The sequence below is a fragment of the Typopeltis vanoorti genome, chromosome 13 (assembly GCF_054136105.1).
Source record: "Typopeltis vanoorti isolate ZY-2024b chromosome 13, IOZ_Tvanoo_1.0, whole genome shotgun sequence".
Taxonomy (NCBI): Eukaryota; Metazoa; Arthropoda; class Arachnida; order Uropygi; family Thelyphonidae; genus Typopeltis; species Typopeltis vanoorti.
The window spans coordinates 126,605,802-126,631,746 of NC_143561.1; the positions used below are offsets into that span (position 1 = coordinate 126,605,802).

General features: G+C 33.7%; 1 protein-coding gene across 2 annotated transcripts in view; it reads right to left on the minus strand.

Moving 5' to 3' along the window:
• The window catches only part of LOC150100524 (cobalamin trafficking protein CblD), a 164,710-nt gene that overhangs the window by 70,428 nt on the left and 68,337 nt on the right, over positions 1–25,945 (minus strand). For both annotated transcript variants that reach the window (XM_090402901.1, XM_090402903.1), the window contains exon 4: positions 21,933–22,043. In XM_090402901.1, coding sequence (XP_090259027.1) covers positions 21,933–22,043 — 111 coding nt within the window. The remainder of the gene's footprint in view (positions 1–21,932; positions 22,044–25,945) is intronic.

Sequence of the window (25,945 nt, forward strand, 5' to 3'; positions counted from 1 at the left end):
GTTTAATTTGAACATAAAATGATATAGAAAATAAAGGTGACAGTATGAGAAAAAATAATGGATACCAGTTTCATGTGGAAATCTGTAAACCATGCTAATGGTTACTGCAGGAAATTGACTAAGCTATGGATTTGGGAGTGTTATCAGATACAGCCAATTTCAGAAAGCATATTGCTAAGGTAGCTCATAGGATTCTCTGTTATTGAAGAACATACTAACAAGCAGAGAAAAGGAAGTTATCATTCCCTCTTCATTAGGATTTGATACAGTCACATCTGGATTACTACTCAGGTCTAGTTATCTCGGTTTCTTGGTGATGAGGAAGTGGTGGGGAGAAGAGGGCAGGGGGGAGTCATCCCTGGAAAATAAATAAGAATATGGTTAACAAGGGTATGAGGATTAGCTTTTTCACTGGAAGAGTGGTGAATAATTGGATGAGTTGCCAGTCAGCTGTGAGTGCCTTGTCAGTCAACAAATTCAAGGAGAGGTACAATAGATAGCATGGATAGTCTGGTGTCCTGCAATCCGAAAACTCATCGAGTTTTCAGACTCCATGAGGAGAGGTATCTGTGCAATGATTATGGTAATATTTTTTGCTCCATTTCTTAGCTTTTATGATAGCTTTCAGATAATTTTGTCACTTTCCTGATATTTATCCTCCCCCATCTCCCTCTCTCTCATGTTGATGCTTAGAGGAGAAACTCACATACAGGGATAATTATGAACTAATAAATTTATTTAGCTATTAAATTATCAGACCAATATTTCACTTTAGTCACCAAGGCATCTTTATAAGGAAATACACTAAACATATGAAGCAGGAAGGCAAACACAGACTGAGTATAAAAAAAGGTAGGATCTGGCTTTGATTGAACAAATTGATGCTGCTGTGTGTATGTTCGCCGACACTATTAGCATTATTCAAGTGCTACAGAATGATCTCTACAACATAGTGAATGCCAAGCATTGGACAATCATCTCTAATGTCTAACACTTCAGCACAACAAGAATTTAAAAAAGAAGGCCCACCACATACAAAAATGTAATAATCTAGCCAGGAGGGTACAAAATCTTCAAATTGCCTCCAGAACAAACTGCAATTAATCTATCAATCTTTTTAGCTCAAGTAAAAAGCTACCGATGTTCATGACCTTGACCATAACTATATGAAAAAAATACCCATGTTCAAATAATCTGAAAAAGAATAGCCAACATTTTAAAAGCTGCAATGCCTCCAAAAAGTACTTCATCCTATTTGGACCTTATCACATTTAAAGTACTATGTTAAAGATAGAAAAATCAGAACTTGGTATATTAAAGAAGAGGTAGTAATGGAAAAGGAAGTACATTGAAAGTTCTTAGCAAGTAAGTTGGCAGATGCCTTAAAAGAATACAACGAAGATGTAAGAGAATTATGACAGGCATAAAAGTACCTATATTCCATATTTATTTGTAGAATTTAAATATCAAGAAGATAGCTACTGAAAAAGTAGATGATATTCAACCTTAAATATGGAGGTATAAAAGTTTTACAGTGGCTACACTATAAATGAAAAAGCATTTAACAAAGTAAAAAGATATATATACTGTTTGATATATTACAAAGAATAAATATATCTAATATTTTACTACATGCAATATTGAATATATACAAAGATAATGAAATAAAATAAATGAAAAAATGTCTAGAAAACAATATATAAACCAAGGAGTAAGACAGGGATGTCCTCTGTCTCCAACACTTTTCAATATTTATGTTAATGAAATATTAATACAGTGGAACGCCTTAAACAATCCAGATAGAGAAATTTCCAAGAATAACAAAATAAATACACTATTATTTGCAGATGATCGGGCAGGGCCGCTGAGAGAAATTTTCAGGCCCATGAGAAGTCTGTGGCCCGGGCCCAACTTAATAAAGCACATCACTTTTGTTTAATAAAAAGTCATAAAACATTAAATATTTATTTAAAAAAGGTGTACAATAAATTCAAAATTCGATACATTACATACCATACAAAATACAAACATTAAATAAAAAGAGAATTTTTAAATTTTTATTGCCTCATCCACTTCCTCACTTTATGGTTAGCGAAATCTTTAATCACCTCATCATAATCAATTTACATTGCCAGGTCATGTTCTATTAATAGCAAAGCTAGTCCGTTTAATCTTTCCTGGACAGTATACAGTTGCATACTTTACAAACAATCACAAAACCTTTGTCTATCAAAATACTAACAAGAACGAAGCGTTCTGGCAGGGAACATTACTGTGAATGCAATTACTAGGTAGTACTAGCAGAGCCGACTGCAACAACCTTGCACGAATGCCTATTGACGTCATCACCTGCTATAACTACAGCGATCCATGCAGAGAGAATCATTGTCTTCTGGACACTCACGGCGAGCTAAAGAGCGTAACTGTCTGTCTAAAACAAAACAGTATCATTCTCGATATGCCATTATCCTTTATCATTGTTGTATTATTTATACATATAAATAATACAACAATTTATATAAAATATATTTATGTAAAGGCGCCCAACGGTCGGGCCCGTGACAAAAGTTCTCAGATGTCACCTTCTCTCGCCGGCCCTGTGATCAGGTAATAATATCAGATAAGGAAGACAATTTACAAAGAGCAATATATAATTTAAACAATATAGTAGAACAGTTTGGAATGAAAATATCCATAGATAAAACTAAAACAGTAACGTTTTGTGGACAAATTCCAGTTAGAAATAAAAATAGTTATTAATAATAAAATAATCTACCTACCTACCATCCGGCATTACAGCCCACTGTGAACCTTAGCCTCCTGTACAACTTGCCTCCATGATCTTCTATCCTCGACTTTCCCAGCCCTTCACTTTCATAGTAGTCAAGTCTTGGATTATGTTATCAATCCATCTTAATCTTCCTTGTTGCATATATCTTCTCTCTCAATATTCTTCTTGGCATACGGAGGTCTTCCATTCTCTCTCTACATGACCTAACCACTGCAATCTCTGCACTTGTATGAACCTAACAATATCTTCTTTTAGTATTTGACTAATTGCTTTCTTGTACCATATTCTCCATACACTATTTTCTTCAACAGGTCCATAAATTCTTATAATTTTCCTTTCAAATTTCCTCAAATTGTCTTGGTCTTTTTCACTAAGTCCACGCTTCGCTTCCCTATGTAACCACAGGTCTAATGAGTGTTTTATATATAAGTATTTTAATACTTCTGCTTATTAGCTTGCTTTTAATGATGTTCATATTTGCATAATATACTTTATTACCGGTTTGAATACGTTCTTTAATTGCTATAGTTGATCAGGCCTCATTCTCTACAACATCTCCTAGATACTTAAATCCGGACACTCCTTCAAAAATTTTCTGTCCAACTTGTAGATTCTGTGGTTTCTTCTTATTTCTGAAGTTGACTTCACCATGTATTTAGTTTTATTTACATTTATCTCTAATCCCATGTCATTAGTTTTTCTTTCCAGTTCATTATACTCTTCAATTAACTGTTTCTTAGTCCTTGACAAGATGACTATATCATCAGCATAAGCACATAATTGACTTGATTTATTAAAAATTGTTCCTCTTTGGTCTAAATCTTTAATTGCATAATGTAAAGCTATAATAAATAATGTTGTTGATAGTGAATCTCCTTGTTTTATGCCTTTATTCAATTCGAAGGGGTCACTAAATTTATTATCTATTTTAACTTTTGCTTTTGTTTTTTTCATGGTCATCATTACTAATCTAATTAATTTGGTGGTATCTCTAATTCTTTCATCGCCTTTTGTAGACTATCTGTGTTTGGACTGTCAAATGCTTGCTAAAAGTCTATTGCATGCTCAAAACATTTTTCCATCATCTGTCTGATAATGAAAAGTTGATCGATGGTACTTCTGTTTGATCTAAATAATAAAATAATAGAACAGAAATACTTTCAGTTATCTTGGATGTGAAACGTCATAGGAAGGAGAAAAAGACAAAATTAAAAACCTCAAAATTTTTTTACAGATAATAGACCTGCTAAATAGAACACTTGATCCAAATATAGTACAAAAAGAAACACGCTTGAAAATATACATTTTAGCAGCCCACATCATTATATGGCAGTGAAATTTGGGCAATAAACAAACAAGATAAAGAATAAAGACAAGTGAAATGAGATTTATGAGAGGAACTGCAGAATATACATTATTAGACCAAAAAAGGAACAAAGATATTTTAACAAAACCAAAAACAAAATCAGTAGAAGAAAAAATAAACAATTACAAACAAAAATGGATAGAACATGTAAACCAAATGGCCAACACCCGATATCCTAAACAAATAATAAACTATAAACCAACTTTTTTTCAGGGTAGACCTCAAAAAAGGATATTAGATGGATAATGAGACTAGAACAGACCAATATGGTCTATATCCATAATTAGCGTTATGATGACGACTTGAGAAGGGGCTAAAAAAATTCGATTTTGAGAAATTTGGGAAAGATCTAGCTGGCTTCATGCCAAATCGAGGTTGTCACAATCAGATTTTCACTTAACAGATAACTGAGAGATTATGGATAGACAATAAGGATCTGAAGTTAAGTTTTGATTTTGTAGCTGTGGAAAAGCATACAAGGTGTGCCAAGAGAAAAGTGATTCAAACACTGCAGTTATACGAGATAAATGGAACATTATATAAAGCAATATCCAACCTATATTTAAGTTTAAATTCATTTGAAGGAAGTACAAGGTGGTTTGATGTAAAACCATGTGGTGAAAAATAGGGGCGGGGGCTATCTCCACTTTTATTCAACATCTACAAGAAACAGACACTACGCTTGATATCAAACAGCTCTTTGTTTTATGAAGATGAAAAACTTCTAAACAAATCTAGTGAAAGTTTTCAGGATTCCTTTACTAAAGAAAGGAACGGCTAAACAAATCTGGCATGAATATTAACAACAGAAAGAAACTATGAATGATGCCGGAACGTGGAATACTCCACCTGTGTTCACAATGGAGAACTTATAGAGTAAATAAAACATCTCAGCTATTTAGGCATAAATTTTAATGAAGAATGGTAAAACATATCAAAATAGCCAATAGAGTAAGAAAATCTGGTATTGTGTTGAATAAACTGAATAAATAAAGTCAGTTAAATAAATTAATATGGAGTAAGAGAGAAATACCTGAAACAGTGAGCTAGCAGTACAGAAGACAGGGTTCAAACCAATTTTAACTTATTAAAATAAAACAGTTCAATAGAACAGAACAAAGACTAGAAACTGCAGATGTGAAAGTTCTGAGAAAAACTAGTAATGCGAACATGTGACATCAATGGCAGAATCATGACAATAATTAACACATTAAAAAGTAATCATTAGCATTCAAGAATGTGAGCATGACTAATCTAAGGTAGTATTGGTCGCTTAAGGAGAATGGAGAGGAAAGATTAGCAAAACAGGTGTCTGATGCCAAGGTGTCAGAAAAAACGAGATAGATTGATGGTATCAAAATCTAAACTTAGTCATGTACTATTGTCATAGTATCATGCATCACTCTTCAGGGATACATATCAGGGAAACTGAAGATGATTCATTAATTGCTTTACTTTTATTATGAAATTTTACACTTTGAAGCTGAAGTCACTACAATGTAGATTTTTTTTTAATGTCTGCATCAGTCTTCTTGCACTGATAATACTAGTAGTTAAAATACTAACCAAATATTAGCTGCAATAATAATTTTTATTTTGTATAATTATATCTAATTCCTTATATGTAAGCTTAATCTTATATACTGAATACTATGACAGTACTATATGAGTTTACATTATTACCAACTTCCCAGTGAGTTTTTCTCCAACCAAGATAGCCTGCCACATGTCAGGACTCCAATTTTGCTGTCTTATATTTCAGTTTTCAAAGACTGCAGAAATCCAACTAGATCTACCTCTAGGTCTTTCTTTTATTCTGGTAAAACATTACAATTTTGCTAACTTTTCTTCTCCCATTCTGTTTAAGTGATGATGCAGTTCAAGTTTCCTATGTTTTTGCTTATTTTCATAGTTTTGGTTTTTTTCTTGCTAATTTTCATACAAAATTTATTACAACAATTATTCAATTTATTTAGAAAATCCTGCAGACTTGAATTTATTTATGAGTGTAACATCATCTGCATAAAGGAAAGAGCTGATATATCTAATTTTGATATCAGGACTAATGGCACTTCTTTCATAATTTGAAGAGCAAAGATAATGTGCACCCTTGCCTCACACCTGATTTTACATCAAATCATCTGCCTGTATATCCTTCAATTCTAACTGCTGACCTGCATCTCAAATATAGACAACATATTGCCATTTACACCATATGACTAGCATTTTTAACAGTTTTTCTCTCTCTCTCTCAGCACCTTGTCACATGCCCTTTACAGATTTATAAACCTCATGTATAGATCCTTGTTATATTCCAATGATTTCTCAATATTGTGTCTTTAAAGTCGAAATCCTAAAACTGACTGGTTCTTTTTGAAGTTTCCCCTTTCACAATTTTTCTTAGTCCTTTCTCAATTATGCTTCCATAAATCTTACCAGGAAGACTCATTAGGTAAATTCTTCCGTAATTCTCTCATTCAGTTTCATTTTCCTTTTCATAGATGGGTACGAGAGTTCTACTCCAATCATCTAGAATTCACTCCCCTGACCATGCCTTCTGACTAATGTAGGGCAGCCACTTTAAAACTTTTATACCTCCAAATTTGAGTATTTCTGGCTGAATATCTTCAAAACCGTTTCAAGTTTTTGATGGCTTTTTTTTACTACTTCAAGCACTGATATGTCCTCCTGATTGCATTCCTCTTGAATATTTTCTGCCACTGTTCTGTCATTGTTTTGTTTAACAGGCTTTCAGAATTATATTTTCAGTTTTCATGTCATCATCTGATTCCTTTTACAGTATTCCTTCCACCATTTATCTTACCTTCTGATATTTACCTTCAATATTCTTACCAAAGTCTTTTCATATGTTTTGTCACTTTTACACATTTCTTCATTTTTCTATGTATTTTTCTCAGAGCGCAAACTGACTTACTAGGAAGTTTTGATAATTTCTTTTCCACAACTTTCTCTAACTTCCTGGGTACACCATGAATTTCTAACCTTGCAGACACAACATATCTTTGGCTGAATCAATGAATGCCACTGAGTCTCCAAGGTTAGTTTCTGGTTTTCAAACTCCATCTTTTCTTGATTATTTGTATATCCGAGTCTGTACTTTACTAATGTGTGCTGCTTGACTTTCGTTTTAAAATTTCAGAACATATGAAATTCATATTTATCCTGTTCATAACTATATGATGATTTAGTTTTGAATTAGATAACCTTATTTAAAATTCGTTGAACAAGTGTGAAGAATACTGATATCACAGTAACATAGTCAATGACTCTATTTCTTGTATTCTCTCCATGTGCACATATTTATGGTGGAGCATGGCATAGTAATCAGCTATTCCCTGTCCCAAAAAGAAGTCCAGCACATTGTTATTATTAGCTTTGCTTCCCGACCCCATATTTTCCCAAAACATTTCTACATGTGTGGTATTTATTTCCTACTCTGCTGTTTAGATCTACAGACAAAACTTTTTAGTTGATCTTTATATCAGCTATCTTTTCTAATGACTCAAGAAATTTCTCCTCTTCCTTAGAGGAAACTTTCTTGAACCAGAGGCACACATTCCTTAATGTAATTATTGTATGATTTTTATGGCATTTATAGTATGATATTTGCCACTTATAAAAGCTTTATATATATATATATATATAAGTTGCAAATATATATATATATATATATATATAAGTTGCAAATATATATATATATATATATATAAGTTGCAAATATATATATATATATATATATATATATATATAAGTTGCAAATATATATATATATATATATATATATATATATATAAGTTGCAAATATATATATATATATATATATATATATATATATATATAAGTTGCAAATATATATATATATATATATATATATATATATATAAGTTGCAAATATATATATATATATATATATATATCAGGGGCAAATATTCCAGGTGTGCGGTGCTCATCCACGAAATATCAGTATCACCGATATTATATTTTTGCATTTATTCCTGTTAAAGATTCCCCTAATTGTTTGCAGACTTTGATTCCTAAAATTAAACACAATATACTAATGCTTCATTGCCCTCTTCACGAGGATAATGAAGCATCAGTGCTTCATGAAGAGGGCATTTTTCGACAAGTAAACATTGCATCACATTTGTGTTAATAGCCCATGTGTGCTTTCAAAATGCATACATCTTTGCGCCCTTTGGAAAGATGTAAAGAGAGCACAGCGGATCAAATTCTTAGAGTTCTAGTATTTTTAAACTGCTGAGAAGGTGAGGCTGGATGAGCTCACATTGAAAGCTCATCCAGTTAATAATATCTATCCCTGAATAAAAATGAATATTCTGTGTATTATAAGACATTGTTGATCTACAAAAAAATACCAGCATATGCGAGATTAATAAGACAGATGAACCTCTGTTACTAAAAATACTAATAATGTAGGATTCCCAAAAGTGTGGATAATTCTGATAATGATCTGATGTTATGTACACTGAGTCTCAGTAAACAAAAGAAAATTCTTGGAAAATGGAGCAAAATATACACAAACTAGAGAAATACACATAATGGGCAACAAATTTCATGAAATGATTGGCTGGTCCATCAAACCATATTTATTCCTGCCATACTCTGTCTCCTCATAATTTTTTTTTTAATTATGCCATTATAAATTCACTTATTCATGTCTAGACTATAGGCTTATGCTATTCGCTCTACCCAGCAACTTATAGGACACACATATCACAAATGTTAATTATTAATAATTCATTTAGCATTAATGAAAGTATTTCTACTCGCACTTATTCTTTCCTTTCATTTCCTATTATCACGTCTTATAAATGATGGTACACATATTTTCATCTTTGAGTATTTCAAGTATACCAACCAAATGTAGCATTTTCCTTCATTGTTGTTTTCTAATAAATTCTAAAACAAACCTATAGTTCACCCACTGCAGAAGTATTCAAAGTTATCCTGCAATTAATTGTATTCGACCAATTAAGATGAGTGCTGATGCGCTATGCAATCTCAAAACTTTCATACATCGATAAAAATGCAATCATATGGTCATGTGCGTCTGCACGGGGGGGGGGGGGGGGACCCCTGGGATCGAGTAAAAAATTCCACAATAATTGTAAAAGTGATTGAGATATGTAACCTAACACCCAGGACCGGCGCATAGTATTTTTCTTGTGTACGCGATTAATGTTCAGCACCTTTCCAAAAAAGTTTTTTTTTGAATAAAGTGTGAATAAAACGAACAGGAAATGAAAAACAAATGAAAACCGCTTTACAGTATAATGTTACCTACGGATTAGTCCTGCTTATACAAATTTTTTCAAGTTATATAATTTAAGAGACTTATTCAAATATTCTTTACATTAACGTCTGGCTTTCATTTTAGCGAAATCCTGTCACATTATAATTAAAGAACTACCTGCTTGATCGCAGGTAATTCTTTAATTATAATTTAGAAAATGTTTGTGCTCTCTCCCTTAGCAACTGAAACGGAACTCAACAATTAATCATAAGTTGATTTATGATACATCAAAAAATAAGGAAGTACTATTTTAGGTATATTTTCGCAAATTTTAATAAAAAAATTACAGTGATATAATCGGGTCCAGGATACAAATTCAGAATTTGTGTGTTCGTTTCCGGGAAGATCTGAAGGGGCCCAAACGGAAGACGACGTACATTCATAATTATATGTACCATTCGTTGTTCGTTTAAACTCTTATCTCATATTTTTTGACATCTTTTAGGTGCCTTTTCTTCTGTGGCACCTGTGTATATTACGCACTTCGCACACTCCACCAGCTGGGCTTGCTTACACCCTTGACCATGGGATGCTTTTTCTGTCTTAAAATTTTATTATGGGTTGGCCTGTTTCGGCCCACAGCAGGGTAGCCATAGAACTCGTGTTTTATTTCAGCAGTAAAGCACATCTTCCTGTTTTTGGTTCACCATTTTCTGATTTGTGAAAAAAATGTTCATTACTGTCATGAATAGCGACCAGTGTCTATTTGCCCTCTGTCTAGTGAATCACTGAGTGAAGTGTGAATTGTAAATTTATAGTGAAACAAATTTAAACAGAAAAATACATTTTTAAAAAGTAACTGTACGTACTTTAATATTATTTTACTTGTTAGTTTTATGATTTTTTTGCTTTAAAACTGAAATAATTTGATTTAGGATTTTGGGATTAATTAATTAGTTGATTTTTAATAAAATATGCTAGTCAATGTGCTAAAAATTGTATTAATTCCGAATACTTTTTTTTCCCAAGAATTAAAGATCATTAAAATCGATGTAAAATGAAAATAATGTATTTATAGTTATTATTTGTCTATGTATTTATAACATTGACAAATAATTACATCAAAAAAATGCTAAAAGAAGTTGATTGATGTAATTATTTGTCTCCAAGCATTGCCCCCCCCCTGGAAAATTTTCTGTGAACGCCCATGCATACTGACAAATTGATGTGAAATTTGTAGCGCGGGTTGCATAACCCACACCCAACTGAAATGGGCAAGCGACACCATTGATATATATATATATATATATATATATATATATATATAACACCAAGATTTTATCAAATGTATTCACATTCTTTTACACGATATAACAAGAAATAAAGTTCACAAAAGAAATTACAATTCTGCCATTTGTTTGTGCTCTCAAAAGTAGAATGTGTACAGCTTTTGAGAAACAAGAAAATATCATTGTCAGTTAAAATATTGCAGCTCTTCAATCAGTGAGAAGTTCTTGTTGTAAGCTTGAGGGAGAGGAGCACACCTTATATGCTCTATTAATTAAGGACTTGATAACACCAATTTTTTGAGAGGTGTGATGAGCAGACTTTTGATGGATGTATCTGCCAGTGAAGGTAGGTTTTCGATAAACACTGGTTGATAAATTACCGGAGGCTGTGTGTGTTAGGTGGATGTCCAAGAATGGTAAACTACCAGCCTTTTTTTTTTTTTTTTTCCCCCATGGTGAACTGAATGTGTGGGTGAAGATTATAGATCTGTTGTAGGAGAGTGGTAAGTTCATTTTCAGAATGAGGCCAAAGAGCAAAGACATCAACATAACGAAACCAATGAGAAGGTTGGGGATGAATGGATGAGAACAAGGTATCTTCTAGATGGTTAAAAAAAATAGTTGCCAAAGTAGAGACAGAGGGCTACCTTCAACTTGTCCATAGATCTTGTTTTGCCAGTTGAAATATTCTGATTGCATAACAAATTCAAAAATCTTTACAATATCAGGAGGATAATCATCATATAGTAAATTAATAGTGTCAGATAATGGAATGTTGGTAAAGAGGGAAACAATGTCAAAGCTGACTAACAAATCTGACTCTTTTATTTTGAACATCCTTGATTTTTTTCAAGAAAATGCGTGGAATTCTTGATGAATGATCTGGATTGTCCAGTGTGAGCAGTTAATAAACGTGACAGAAATTTAGCAGTTCTATAGGTGGGAGAGTCAATACAGTTCACGATGGATCTTACTGGATAACCTTCTTTATGAATTTTTGGGAAGCTATATAAACAAGAAGTTCTTCCAAAATGAGTGCGCGAGTTGTCCACAGTATTTTGATCCCAGCTAAGAACTTCATCAAGCAGCTTATTTAATTGTTTGATTCATTTTTGTAGGGTTATAATTAATTTCTTGATAGGTGGAGGTATCCTGCAAAAGGCAGGATATCTTCCTCTCATAGTCGGCCTTATTCATTACCACTACAGCTTTTCCTTTATCTGCTTTTGAAATAGATATATTGCTCTTTTGTCTTAATGAAAACAGCACCCAGGTTTCAGCACTCAGATAAATTGCATGGAGGTAATTTACTTTTAAAAAGTAATGCAGCAACTTCAAAGTATAGTTTATTAGCATCTTCGCTGGAAAGTCCCAACATATTGCGTTCGATGTTACACAAAAATTCAAGATACTGAATGCATTTTGGTACCACAGCAAAGTCATTACCTTTAGCAAATACACTATTTTCAGCATTAGAATAATGGGCAATCAGAAATATTCACAATTCACTTTGCAGGAATGTCTTTCATAAGATCGGGCAAAAGATTGTTTAGAAATACCAAGAACGATATCCAGTAATTCGTCATCCAGAGTAGCTGAAATCCTTCTTTCAAGATCTAAAATCGACTGAATATTAGATGTTAAATCTCTTTCAGTCACTTGAAGTTGGTTCCGTGTCAAGGAAAAACTTGTGTGAGATAGAAAAAAGAATTAAAGAACATCAATATCTTTCGAGGTACCTGTGACATAGTATATTTATTAATAGAACATGTAAAGACCACAGTAATAACTTTTAATTAATAAAAAGTACAAATATTTCATACTGAAATTTACAGTACATCTTTAGTGTCATACAAACAGTTAAAAGAACGGAATATAAAGTAAAGAACAGTCGGTGGATCACCACATATAATTGTTGCAGCGTGCTAGGAGAATAATTACTAAATATTAATAAATAATCCTTTAACCCTCCTACCGGCCAAGGTGGATGAAATAGCAAGACTACCCCAGACTTTTCCATGGATCAAAACTTCATCGCCATTCTATCTTTTATCAAGTATTTACCCTCCTCTGCTGTTAATCCCTTAACGGCGATTTGAGAGCCATTAGCGGATTAACTGTGGTCGAGCGACTTTTGTGTCACTTGTCTTTACATGTACTCTGTTACTTAGAATTTTCTTCACTGTCCTAGGATATTTGATCGGTTTTTTTTTTGCTGAACAATTTATTTCTTGTGTCTCTTTCCAAAAATAGAAGTTTCACATTACCAAAATAAATAATCAATCCTGAAATGACCATAGATCAGCCTTTGCAATGAATATACTTTAGTAATAGTTAATTTCCTCCACTTTACTGACAGTATAGATTCTTTTTCGTGAATTTTCAAATGTTTGTTTACATTTTAAATATTTTGTCAAATATTTATATTTTTAAATAACATTTAGTGAAATAAATATGACATTTTGTGCTTTCTTTCTTTGCAAAATACCTTTATATGGATTGTCACATTTCAATTTCAGGAACGATTTTTTTTTTTTTTTTTTTTATGAACAACAAATGATTATAAACTGCATTACTCGGTTTCCGATATTGTATCTTTTTTGTATCAAAAATTTATACCTAATCGTATTTTATCAGAGACTCTTTGCCTTCTTCTTCTTTTGCTGAAAATTGCAACAGAGTTTTTTTTTTTTTTTGTAGGATGCACATTACTATAATATCTAGTGCTCAACCACTGTAGATATGTTGAAAATATAATAGGAAGGATATCCTGTATGGAATGATTAAAAATTTATGCTCTTTTTTAGGATTTTTTACTGCAACCCCCCCATCTCCTGTCCTGGAACTGAGTTGCATAACTACTTTAAATTTCTATAGCTTTGAAAGCTTTCAGAAGGTATTCAAAATCTCTTATTTCAGTTTACCGTTTTGACAAAAGAAATAAAGCAATAATATTGTTGTATATCAAAGATTCTAATTCTGCTCTTTCTTTGAATCTGAAATCAGCGGTCTGCTGAAATTATTCTAAGATTTAGAAATACTATGCTGTATTTTCAACATGTAAATACACATGTTGAAATTACCCACACAAAGAAATTTCAATTGTGTTATTTCTGTTTCTTTTTTTTTAAAAAAATCTAAATATTACTACTTCTATTTCTGCTGATTGCTATTTCTGAAATACGTCATAGAAATGCTGGACAATAATCCTCTTACCTAGAGGAAAAGCTAAAAGTCTTAGATTACTCTTTTGAGAAACACAAGACAGAAAGTTTCCTAGAAGTCGCACTAAATTGCCTCAAGCAAGAATGTCTTGTTTCGTTTTCTGTTGTTCAGATATCCTAACAGTAAAACTGACATTTCTTTTACAAGCTGATGAAGTATTTATGCCAAAAATGATTTCTTTATTTATAGTGATCAGTTTCACTTTTATTATCGAAAAATTCTAAATTATTTGATAATTATCTGGAAAAAAATTACCTATTGCTGTTGCTGCTTGCCATCTCACAAATGAATTGTATATTGGGTATACTTTCTAATATTCCTTTCTGCCCAATAACAAGTTGTAGACTAACGGAGAATACCAGCCCCCCCCCCCCCCCACCACCACCACCACCACCACTGGGAACCAGATCAAAAGAACATGCCCAGAAGGCAGCACACTAAAGTACCCCGTGCAATAACTGAATATTTTACAGGCAGAAATTCCTTGTTCTGTTTTTCCATCTTTCTGATTGATTAGCAGACATTCAAAGCATATTCTGATATTGCATTTGTAGGATGACAGTGTTTTTAAATATTAATTTCCCCTATTATTATAAATCAGGAAGTCACATAACTTCTTGATATAATAGGGGAATAATATGTAGGCATTTTTGAAAATTATGGAGACAACTACCGTGTTTGAATAAAAACTTTAGTTTAATATAACTAAAATCTACAATTCGACGTTTAGACCTTTATGTCAAGGTCATCTTCTGGAGCTTACAAATATACACAAGAAACAAGCTATACTACAATCAAACTGGTTCGTTAAAGACACTGACCAACCGCTACCACAATTGTTGGCCTGACCTCTGGTGAAAAAAAAAAAAAATTACAAATTAAAAATAAAAAATTTATACATCAACGCTAGAGTCCTATTATTTGTGTTGTCTACTATATACATATATTAACATCATTCCAGCCAGTTGGAGTGGAATGGTTTCTAATACTAGCAGATTGGCTAGAGTCCTGACTTATGTTGAATCTTTCATATTAGGTTGGCTGAATGTGTGCCATCCAGATCCTTGGAATTTTCATACCATCTTTGTTATTGATATTTGGGTGGTTTATCAGGATTTCTTAAATTTTCTTTCGTACCAGGTTTTTGTGCGGTGTAAGGAGCAGGTGCTTTTCCAGTTGATTTGGTGTAAGGTGTTAAGTGCGTGGTCTGAGAGGCCTGCTTCACCATAATGGTTATATTTAATGTGTCTAATGTGTTCTTTCTTGCATATAGGGATTGTTCGTCCTGTTTCACCAATGTACAGTAAGTTACAGGTGCAGCGGATGCGACAGACTCCAGGATGTGCTAATGGGAGGAGAGGATCCTTAGAGGAGCTGAATATGGTTTTAAGTTTAATGGGTGGTTTAAAGGTGGCATTGAGGTTATAATGCTGTAGGATTCTGTTGATTTTTTCTGATAGCCCTTTAATGTATGGGATGGCTATGGTTTTACAGTAATCTAGATTCGTTTTTGTTGTGGTTTTATATAGTATTTTATTGACAGTATTTTTGTTATAGCCATTATTTATGAATGTGTCACTAATGATTTTTAGTTCTTGTTTTAGGGCTTGCTGGTTAGAGCAAATAGTTGTGGCTCTGTTTTTAAGGGTGTTGATGACTCTGTATTTTTGTGCTGGGTGGTGGTATGAATTCGCATGTATGTATTGGCCCGTGTGTGTCGGTTTTCGGTAGACCGTGAAGGATAAACTGCCTGAAGGAAGACGTGTAACTAGTGTGTCTAAGAACGGGAGCGAATTTTGGTTTTCGATTTCGATGGTAAATTGTATGCGTTCGTGTTGTTTGTTTGGGTGGCTGAGGAATGTGTTTAACGTTTGTCGCCCGTGCGGCCAGATCGCGAACACGTCGGCGACGTATCTGAGCCAGACTGTCGGTCGTAGCGTGGCAGAATCAAGAGCCCTTTGCTCAAAGGTTTCCATGTAGAAGTTAGCGATTGGGGGGGGGATAATGGTGAGCCCATGGCTGTACCTTCCTTTTGTAAGTAGAATTTGTTTTGCCACACGAAGTAACCGGACTTTAGTACGTTGGCAAAGAGGGCCGTAATGTCGGGCAGAAATTTGTTCTGTAGTAGGAGAATTGTGTCATTGATGGGGACATTAGTGAAAAGGGCAGAAACGTCAAAACTGACTAATAAGTCGTCTTTGTCGAGTGTTATGTTTTTGATTTTGTTTATAAAGTGTTATGTGTTTTTTATGTAGGAGGGGGAATGACTTACCAACTCCTTGAGTGTTGCCGCTAATTTCTTGGCTAGTTGGTAATTGGGACTGTCTATTCTTTCCACGATTGGTCGAAGGGACATTTTGTTTGTCTATTTTCGGAACCCCATATATTCGGGGGGGGGGGGGCATAGTGGGGTTTGGGTTTTTTTTCGTGGAAGGAATAGACAGTCCCAATTACCACCTAGCCAAGAAATTAGCGCAACACTCAAGGAGTTGGTAGGTCATTCCCCCTCCTACATAAAAAACACACTGCACAAAAACTTGGTACAAAAGAAAATTTAAGGAATCCTGCGAAATCCTGATAAACCACCCAAATATCAATAACAAAGATGGTATGAAAATTCCAAGAATCTGGATGGCACACATTCAGCCAACCTAATATGAAAGATTCAACATAAGTCAGGACTCTAGCCAATCTGCTAGTATTAGAAACCATTCCACTCCAACTAGCTGGAATGATGTTAATATATGTACATAGTAGACAACACAAATAATAGGACTCTAGCGTTGATGTATAAATTTTTAATTTTTTATTTTTAATTTGTAATTTTTTTTTTCCACCAGAGGTCAGGCCAACAATTGTGGTAGCGGTTGGTCAGTGTCTTTAACGAACCAGTTTGATTGTAGTATAGCTTGTTTCTTGTGTATATTTGTACGCTCCAGAAGATGACCTTGACATAAAGGTCGAAACGTCGAACTGTAGATTTTAGTTATATTAAACTAAAGTTTTTATTCAAACACGGTAGTTGTCTCCATAATTTTCAAAAATGCATTCAGATCACCGTGCAAGCCTAAAAGAAAGGAATAATATGTATATTTTCTTATTTATAATTTGCAAATTTATAATAATCAAAACTTAGTTTCTGTGTCGAAAAAATTAAACGTTATGTGGAACAATTATTATGGAAAAATCACGAATGAAATAAAAACTGTACCTATGTTTCATAACAGCTTTCGGGGGGGGGCTGATGCTATCAAAGTCTAAATAAAGTTCACTTGTAATGTGAAAGGAAATGAAATTTCACATTTGATATACATATTTTGAATGATAAAAATAAGCAAATGTATCGCTTACTTTAAAAACTGGAGAATAAAATATCTGAATTATGCAGTAAATATCTATAACTGTTAATTTCATTTTGTAGTGACCAATTATACAGGGAAACCAAGAAAGTGAAAGTACAAAGAACAGTAGATTACTATATAATATAAAGAAAAAATTTAGTGATATGATTAAAGAATTTCACGTTATTCTCTATAAAGCAAAGTTGCTCCAGCGTGAAGTATTATTCAATTTCGATGGTTTTTGCAAAAATAAAAATAATATAATCTGGAACATCGGCAGCCGGTTTTCTTTTCTTTTTTTAAAAGAATATTTCAAATAATTATTGTGAATTAATTTCTTCGAGAACAAAGAATAATGTTTTATCTAGAAAGCGATTAGAAAAAATTAGCGTAAAAAAAAATTTAAGATGAAATTGGTTCTCCAAGATAAGGCAATATTTAAGGGAAGAAATTATGCAAGACTTTTATTTTGTCCAGAAATTAAAATTGTATTGTACAATAAAAAGAGAAAACAAAAATATAAATAATTTCTCTTTTTTTAGTCTATCCTATATAACTAAAATCCACTTGACCAGCATAGAACAAGGATGTGCGTTTCTTGTTATAGGCAACTGAGAGGTAGCTACGAACGTGAGATAATCCGATTAACCGTTCTCTTCAGCGTGAGGGTTTATCACACCTTCTAATGGACAGGATGGTCAAATTGCACTTCTTATCCTGGTTCTTTAAACAGGTGGGCTGAATCATATCCAGATTTAGTTGGACGTCTATAGACATCCTGGCCATTTGGAAGGTTAAATATAATTAATTTTTATTGTTGGTTGCATAAAAGGTGTTCATATTTGAACCTGCATTTATGGAGGAGAAGAGCTTTATCCCACTAGATATTACGAGTAGTGTCAATGCTGTGTTGTGCTAGACCAGACTTATGAGGTTTCATGTATTGAATATAATATTGATGTTCTTTAATTTTTTTTCCACAGAACAGCCTGGTTTGTCCAAAATAAGATACATTGCATTCACACGGTATTTGGTAAACGCCAGCCAAAGATAGAGGTGACAGTTTATCTTTTGTAGATGGCAATAAAGAAGATATTTTGTTGATAGGAATATACGTGGGAATCAGATGATACTTCTTCAGAATTCTGCCTATCAGTTCTGAGATGCCTGAAATGTAAGGGATTGGAACTCTGCGGTCTGTTGAAGAAACCTGAGGTATTGGAACACAGGACTCAATTATCTGCTGGATTTGATTGGGGTGGTAACCATTTGATTCTATTAACTTTTTTTTTTTTTATAGTAGAAAGTTCATGTTGTAAGATTACTGGAGAGGAGCACACTTATGTGCTCTATTAATTAAGGATTTGATAATGCCAACTTTTTGAGATGTGTGATGAACATACTTTTGATAAGTGTATCTTACACAGTAAATGTAGGTTTTCAATAAACACTTGTAGATAAAGTACCAGAATATGTATGTGTAAGGAGGATGTCCAAGAATGGTAAACTACCAGAATTTTCTTTTTCCATGGTGAATCGAATATGTGGGTGAAGGCTATTTATCTGTTGTAGAAATGCGGAAAGTTCTTCTTCAGAATGTGCCAAATAGCAAAAACATCATCAACATAACGAAACCAAAGAGAGGGTTGAGGATGAATGGATGAAAACATGGTATCTTCGAAATGTTTCAAAAAATAGTTTGCCAAAGGTGGAGATAGAGGGCTACCCATGGCAGTACCTTCAACTTGTTTGTAGATCTTGTTTTTCCAACTGCAATAACCTGAGCAGATAACGAATTCAAAAATCTTTGCAATATCTGGAGGGTAATCCTCATATAGTAGTTTGACCATGTCAGCTAGTGGGATATTGGTAAAAAGAGAAACAATATCAAAACTGACTAATAACTCAGACTCTTTGATTTGAATATCCTTGATTTTCTCAAGAAAATCTGTCGAATTTTTTATGTACGATCTGGAGTGTCCAGTAAGAGCAGTTAAGGAACGTGATAAGACTTTTGCAATTAGATAAGTAGGAGAATCAATACAATTCACGATAGGACTTATGAGGATTACCCTCCAGATATTGCAAAGATTTTCGAAAAAAACTTTGTTTGCTCACACTTGGATAAAGGATTAAACTGAATTTATTATAGTCTAACCAAGTGAAAAATAAACTTTCAATATCTTTCTCTAAATCCAGAGTAATTTAATAAAAAGGTGGCACATCATTTGGCAACTCCTATAGGTAGAGATGACCTTGCTAATGCTTCTGCCTGGTATCTTCACTTGGGCCTGGCTCCCACTGAGGAGACCTCAATAAAGGTCGAAAATAGTCTGGGTATCCTATCTCAGTATCTCCCATAATGCAAAACACATCTCCAGAAGGAGATGTGTTTTGCATTATGGGAGATACTGAGATAGGAGTGCTGTTAGCTTGCTCCACCTTTGCAACGAGTTGCCCGGTGTTGTACTACCTTACCCCAGTCCTGAAGATACTTTCAGGTGCAAACTTTGTTTGCTTACACTTGGATAAAGGATTAAACTAAATTTATTATAGTCTAACCAAGTGAAAAATAACCTTTCAACAGAGTTATAGGGGTTAGGGATAAGTATACTGTATATTTTAATTTACCTTATTATAAAACTTTACCGTATGTTACTGCCACTATTCCAATGTGCTTTGCTTATTCCTCTTCTTTTCATCATAAATTTCTTCATAGCAAGCAAATGCATCATGTACTTTCATTTCTACTAATAAGTAGAATTCAACATTTGGGTCCATGTCTTCAACCATTTTGAGAACATCACTAACTGCAGAGAACATTTCTGCAAACTCTTCACTGTGAATTGTTTAACTACCTCTCCTTGTTTCTCTTTTCCCTCTTCCTTTTCTCCTCTTCTGCAACAATTGTTCCTCCAGTTCGACCAATTCTTCATTGTGAACTCTTCAGGGGAACTTTCTATGTGTTGAATTATGTCGTCATCATTCACTTCGAGATTCAGATTGTTTGCTAGGCCCACTATTACAAACTTCCAATATCATGCACAAACCTTTTTAATGTCTTTTTCCATATTCCACTCATACACTGAGAGGTCACTTCGTCCCAAGCCACAGCAATATTTTTAATAGCATGATAAATATTAAATGTTTTCCAGAATTGCATGAGAGTCTGGTCATTTCCTTCAGTGGCGGAAATGGCTTGTGAAAAAGTTTTCCGTAGATAATAGGCCTTAAACACTGCAAGAACTTCCTGATCCATTGGTTCAATCAATGATGTAGTGTTGGAGTGAGAAACATGACCTTGAACTTGGTGAAGATCATTGCTATAAGACTTACAAGACAAATGACCTGGAGCATTATCTAGAATTAATAAAATTTTAAATTCTATATTTTCTTTCACACAATAGCTTTTCATTTCACTCACATAACAGTTGATTAAGGCGTCCTCAAACAATTTTTGAGTCATCCATGACTTCTTATTACTTCGATAATGAACTAGGAGTATGCATCCTAATGTTTTTGAAGATTTGTGGATTCTCACTATGCCATATCACAAATGGTTTCAGTTTATATCCAGCCACATTACCCATAACAGAATCTTAATGCGGGTATTAAGAGCTTTGAAACTAGGTATAGATTTCATCTTTTTGTGAATGAATGTCTGCTTGGACATTTTTTTCCGAAACAAGAACGTCTCATCTATATTAAATAATTACTGTGGCAAATAATTTTCCTCAGTAATAATTTTATCCAATTTTTCCACAAACTCCTTGGCAGCCTTTTTAGCACTTGCAGATTCCCATACATTTTCACATTATGCAGCGCAAAACTCTGCTTGAATCTCATGAACCAATCGGAAGAAGCGCTGAATTCGTAGTCATAATCAGGTTCTGCTTTCTCCTTCAATATGTTGAAGAGACTTAGTGCCTTAGCGGTTATAGTCACTGTGCTAAGGGGTAAGCACTTTTGGTTTGGGTTCTCTATATATAGCCGAAAATATTATTTATTCCCTTATGGGATCACAGATGTATCTTCGAAAGGACGTAAGTCGAGGGATGACAGTATTTTTAATAATATTATTTATTAATACTAATTTCTAGCATGCAGCAACAGTTTTAATTGGTAAACCACTGACTGCTGTACGTACTTTTTAATCCAGTTCCTTTGTGTGCTTGTTTCTACACACTGATGATTTATTGTTATTTTCAGTACGAAATATCTGTACTTTCATTTCATTAAAGTTAATTACTGTGGTTATCATGTAATTTATTATTTTTTGAGGATTTAATTATACATACCAATTTAATTTTTTCCTGAAACACTTTAGTTTCTGAAAATCCCTGAATATCTTGCACTGAGATTTTTTAACTTTAATTTTGTTGAAAACAGTGAGAGTTATATTCGAATAAATACTGTATTTAACTGACCTCAAGTTCATTCTATTACATGATGCTTGAGGAGCATCCACCATATTGACTTGGTGATGCATTTTGTTGTCACCAACAAGTGATCCACTAGGTCTGTAATAACACCCTGTCATGTTCAACATATTCATATATTTGAAACATATTTAATCATAAGTTATAATACAAAACAATCTTTAAATACAATAAATAAAATAAGCCAGTATGATTTTATTCCCTACCTTTTCTGCAATATGTAAAAGTAATGCTGTTAAAACATGCGTATGCCTTTCTTCTGTTATTTCAGTTGTAAAAACATCACTATTCTTTGACTGTAATAAAGTTGATGAATCCTGAAAGACAGCATAAAAGTACCTCCATGTACACAAAAAATTATTCTCTATTATCTCGGATAATAGAGCCTAATGTTTTGTTCATACTAATTTTTTTTAATTCTAATTTTTTGTTCATTCTAATTCTATTTAATTTTTAGATTATCCCAAGTATAATTCAGTTTAAAATAGTTAGCAAAGAAAATTCAAATAGTATGTGCGTGCGATTATGCCATCAACTAGACATGGAGCTAACAGAAGTCAGTAGATACATACCAAGAGGCATTTGTTTCAAAACGTCAATTAGATTTTTAGTTATTAAAAATTAATTATAGAATAGAAATACTCTATCACAAAAATATAAAAGTTAAATAAAAAGGTAATAAGAAATAGTGCCTTATACCCACCAAAGACCTTTTGCACACCCCCTGAGGGTAAACACACCACACTTTGGGAAACAGTGTTCTAAACAAAAAGGTAATAAGAAATAGTGCCTTATACCCACCAAAGACCTCTTGCACACCCCCTAAGGCTAAACACACCACACTTTGGGAAACAGTGTTCTAAACAAGGGGTGTTTAAGGGTCAAAGCTGTATAACTGAGAGGAGACCTCCACATAGCCTTTAAAGGAATGCAGAGAACCGACCAGGGCTTCTAACCTAATGTCCAATCCTCACCTTCTCGTGGTGCACCCTGTTGGGTATCTACCTGGATAATGAACGAAAGAGGATGAGCTGCCAATTTGAGATTTAGCCAACCAAATTGTATTCTTATTGGCTTAAACCAATATACAAATGATTGTATAACATGACAAAATTTCATGCTGGCTGGGGCGTCGCCTGGTTAAACAAGGCCCCCGTTGTTTTCGCCAGGGAACCAGGACGAACAGCGAAGCTACTGGAACAAATCCTAAAACCCATCCTAACTCAGCATCACCAGAGTTCAAGATCAGTACTATCAACATAAGAAGCCTAAATGGCAAAGAAATGGAACTTGCTGAGGGATTAGATAAGTACCAGATCGACATAATAGGGGTGACTGAAACTAAAAAGACAAAAACTGGTGAGATCTATCTGAACAATAAATATAAGATATTATATTCAGGCAATGAAAATAATGGAAAAGAAAGAGTAGCCATAGTATTCAACACAAAATACGCGGTTAATCTTCTTGAATGGCAGGCAGTCTCAAGTAGAGTGATGTGGGCAAATATCAGAATGGGGAATTGGACAATGAGACTTATTTGTGCCTTCCCATACAAGGTTCTACTAAGGTAGAACTGGAGGAATTTTTTGAGTCTTTAGAAAAAGCAACTGATACAATGAAAAAGGAAATGTTGGTCCTTGTTGGGGATCTAAATGACAGGGTGGGAAATGATTGTCAGACATACAAAAATATTTTGGGAAAATTTGGAGAAAAGAGCAAAGCTAATAATAATGGCAAATAGCTGTTGGATTTCTGCTCAGGACATGGACTGGTTATTGCTAACACCATGTTCCAATATAAAAATGTGCACAAATTCATGTGGAGAGAACAGGCAAGGAATAAGAATGATTTTCCACTGGTGCAGGACACCAGTGTAGAGAGGATTTGAAATTGGAAGTGATCACTATTTAGTATTAAGCAGGATAAAATTGAATTTCATATTGAAAAGAATAACATGTAAGAAAGTTTTAAAATGAATAAAAGTTGAGCAGCTCTCAGATATGAACTGTAGACTAAAATACACAAAGATTAATGAAGAAAAAATGAAAGAGTTTGAGAACAGGAACCAAACTTTGGAGATTCAGTGGCAACCCTTGAAGAAAACCCTGATTGATTCAGACAGTGAGGCATGTGGTGAGGTTGTCTGCAAGGATAGAAAAATCAGATCTCCATGGTGGAGACATGACGTTAAAGAGGCAGTGAAGGAAAAGAAGAAAGCATATCAAAAGTTCCTGTGAAATAAGTCAGCTTATGCTCTTAGAGAATATAGAGACAAATGTAAGAAAGCTAAACACTGTGTAAAACTAGCTAAACAAAAGTCATGGGAGGACTTTGGCAAGAACATAGAAAATAAATATCAAGAAGATGGTAAGATATTCTGGAGGTTGTTGAAGAAGATCAGAAATGGAGGAAAGAATGCTGTAAAAGGAGTTAGAGATGATAATGGTGACATGAAAATGGGAGGAAAAGATATCCTTGAAGTATGGTGGTATAAAAGTCTTACAGTGGCTGCACTATATAGTTCAGAAAGCCTGGACAGAGGGACAAATTCCTGATGATTAGAGTGGAGCTCTAATAGGTACCCATATATAAAAAAGGAAATAAAACCGAATGTGAGAATTATATAGGTATTTCCCTACTGAGTGTTCCTGGCAAGATCTATGCAAGTATACTTGAGAAATGGTTGAGAAGAATTGTGGAAGAAAAGCTTGGTGAAGAACAAGCTGGATTCAGGCCAAATAGAGGTTGTCAGGATCAGATCTTCACATTACGACAAATAGTTGAGAAAGCATGGGAATATAACAGAGATCTGTATTTAAGTTTTGTCGATTTGGAAAAGGCATATGACAAGGTGCCAAGAGAGAATCTATTCAATACGCTACTGTTATATGGTGTAAATGGGGCATTATATCAAGCAATTCTTAGTCTCTATTTGAGTTGTAAATGTAAATCAGCAATTAGAATTGAAGGAAGTACAGGAAGATGGTTTAATGTTAAATCTGGTGTGAGACAAGATGTACATTATCCCCTCTGTTATTCATTATCTATATGGATCACATTATGAAGGAAAGTGGTATTAAACATGATATCAAAATTCGAGATGTTAATGTCAGCTCTTTGCTTCATGTGGACAATGTTATACTTCTAAATAAATCCGCTACTAGTCTGCAAGATTCTCTGACTAAATTGAATAACTGTTGTAATAGATATGGTATGAAGGTCAGCATTAAAAAGACAAAGACAATGAAAAGGCAGAATCATTGAAAATGTCAAGTGTGTTGTGAACGGAGAACCTGTGGAACAAGTAAAACATTCATTCTACTTAATCACGATTTTTAGTGAAGATGGTAAATTAAATATGGAAATAGACAACAGAATCAACAAAGCTGACATGGTAGGAAGTCAATTGAATAAATTCATATGGAATAAGAGAGAAATTAGTCGGAACACTAAATTAACTGTATAACAAGACAGTGTTCAAAACAGTTTTAACTTATGGATCTGAGGGCTGGGTCAGAAGTAAAACACTTGACCAAAGACTACAGACCACAGATATGAGAGTCCTGAGAAAGATTATAGGTGTGAACAGATGGCATCAATGGCAATATCATATTAAAAACGAGGATATTAGGAAAGAAATTGACATTGTCAACATCCAGGAATGCGTTAACAGAGCTAATCTGAGGTGGTATTGTCACTTAAACAGAATGGGCGAAGAAAGATTAGCAAAACAAGTGTTCTCTGCCAGGTTGGCAGGAAACGACCCAGAGGAAGACCTAGTTATAGGTGGATTGATACGGTACAATGTGCCTTATACGATAAAAATATAAGATCTGATAATGATAGTATTGGAGTCTTGACAAGTAATAGACTGATTTGGAGGAAAATTGTAGATAGGAAGTTAGTAATGATGTAAATTTTTCATGTAGTACTATCATATCCTGTACACCCCTTGAGAGTACAAATCAGGAATTTGATGATGATGATGATCTAAACAAAATCTTTTTAACTTTAAGAACACACAGATGCACACCAATCACTCTAAGTAACCTCTCTTTGACTTACTGGGACATAATATTTAAAAATAATAAATTAAAAAAAAACGAGGAGGGGGTCTTGGTCAAATATATTTTTTCCCAATAGTGAGCATAATTTGCTAAGCACTGCACACACACCATATATAGAAATAAATTACACATAGAGGTACGTTGTTTTT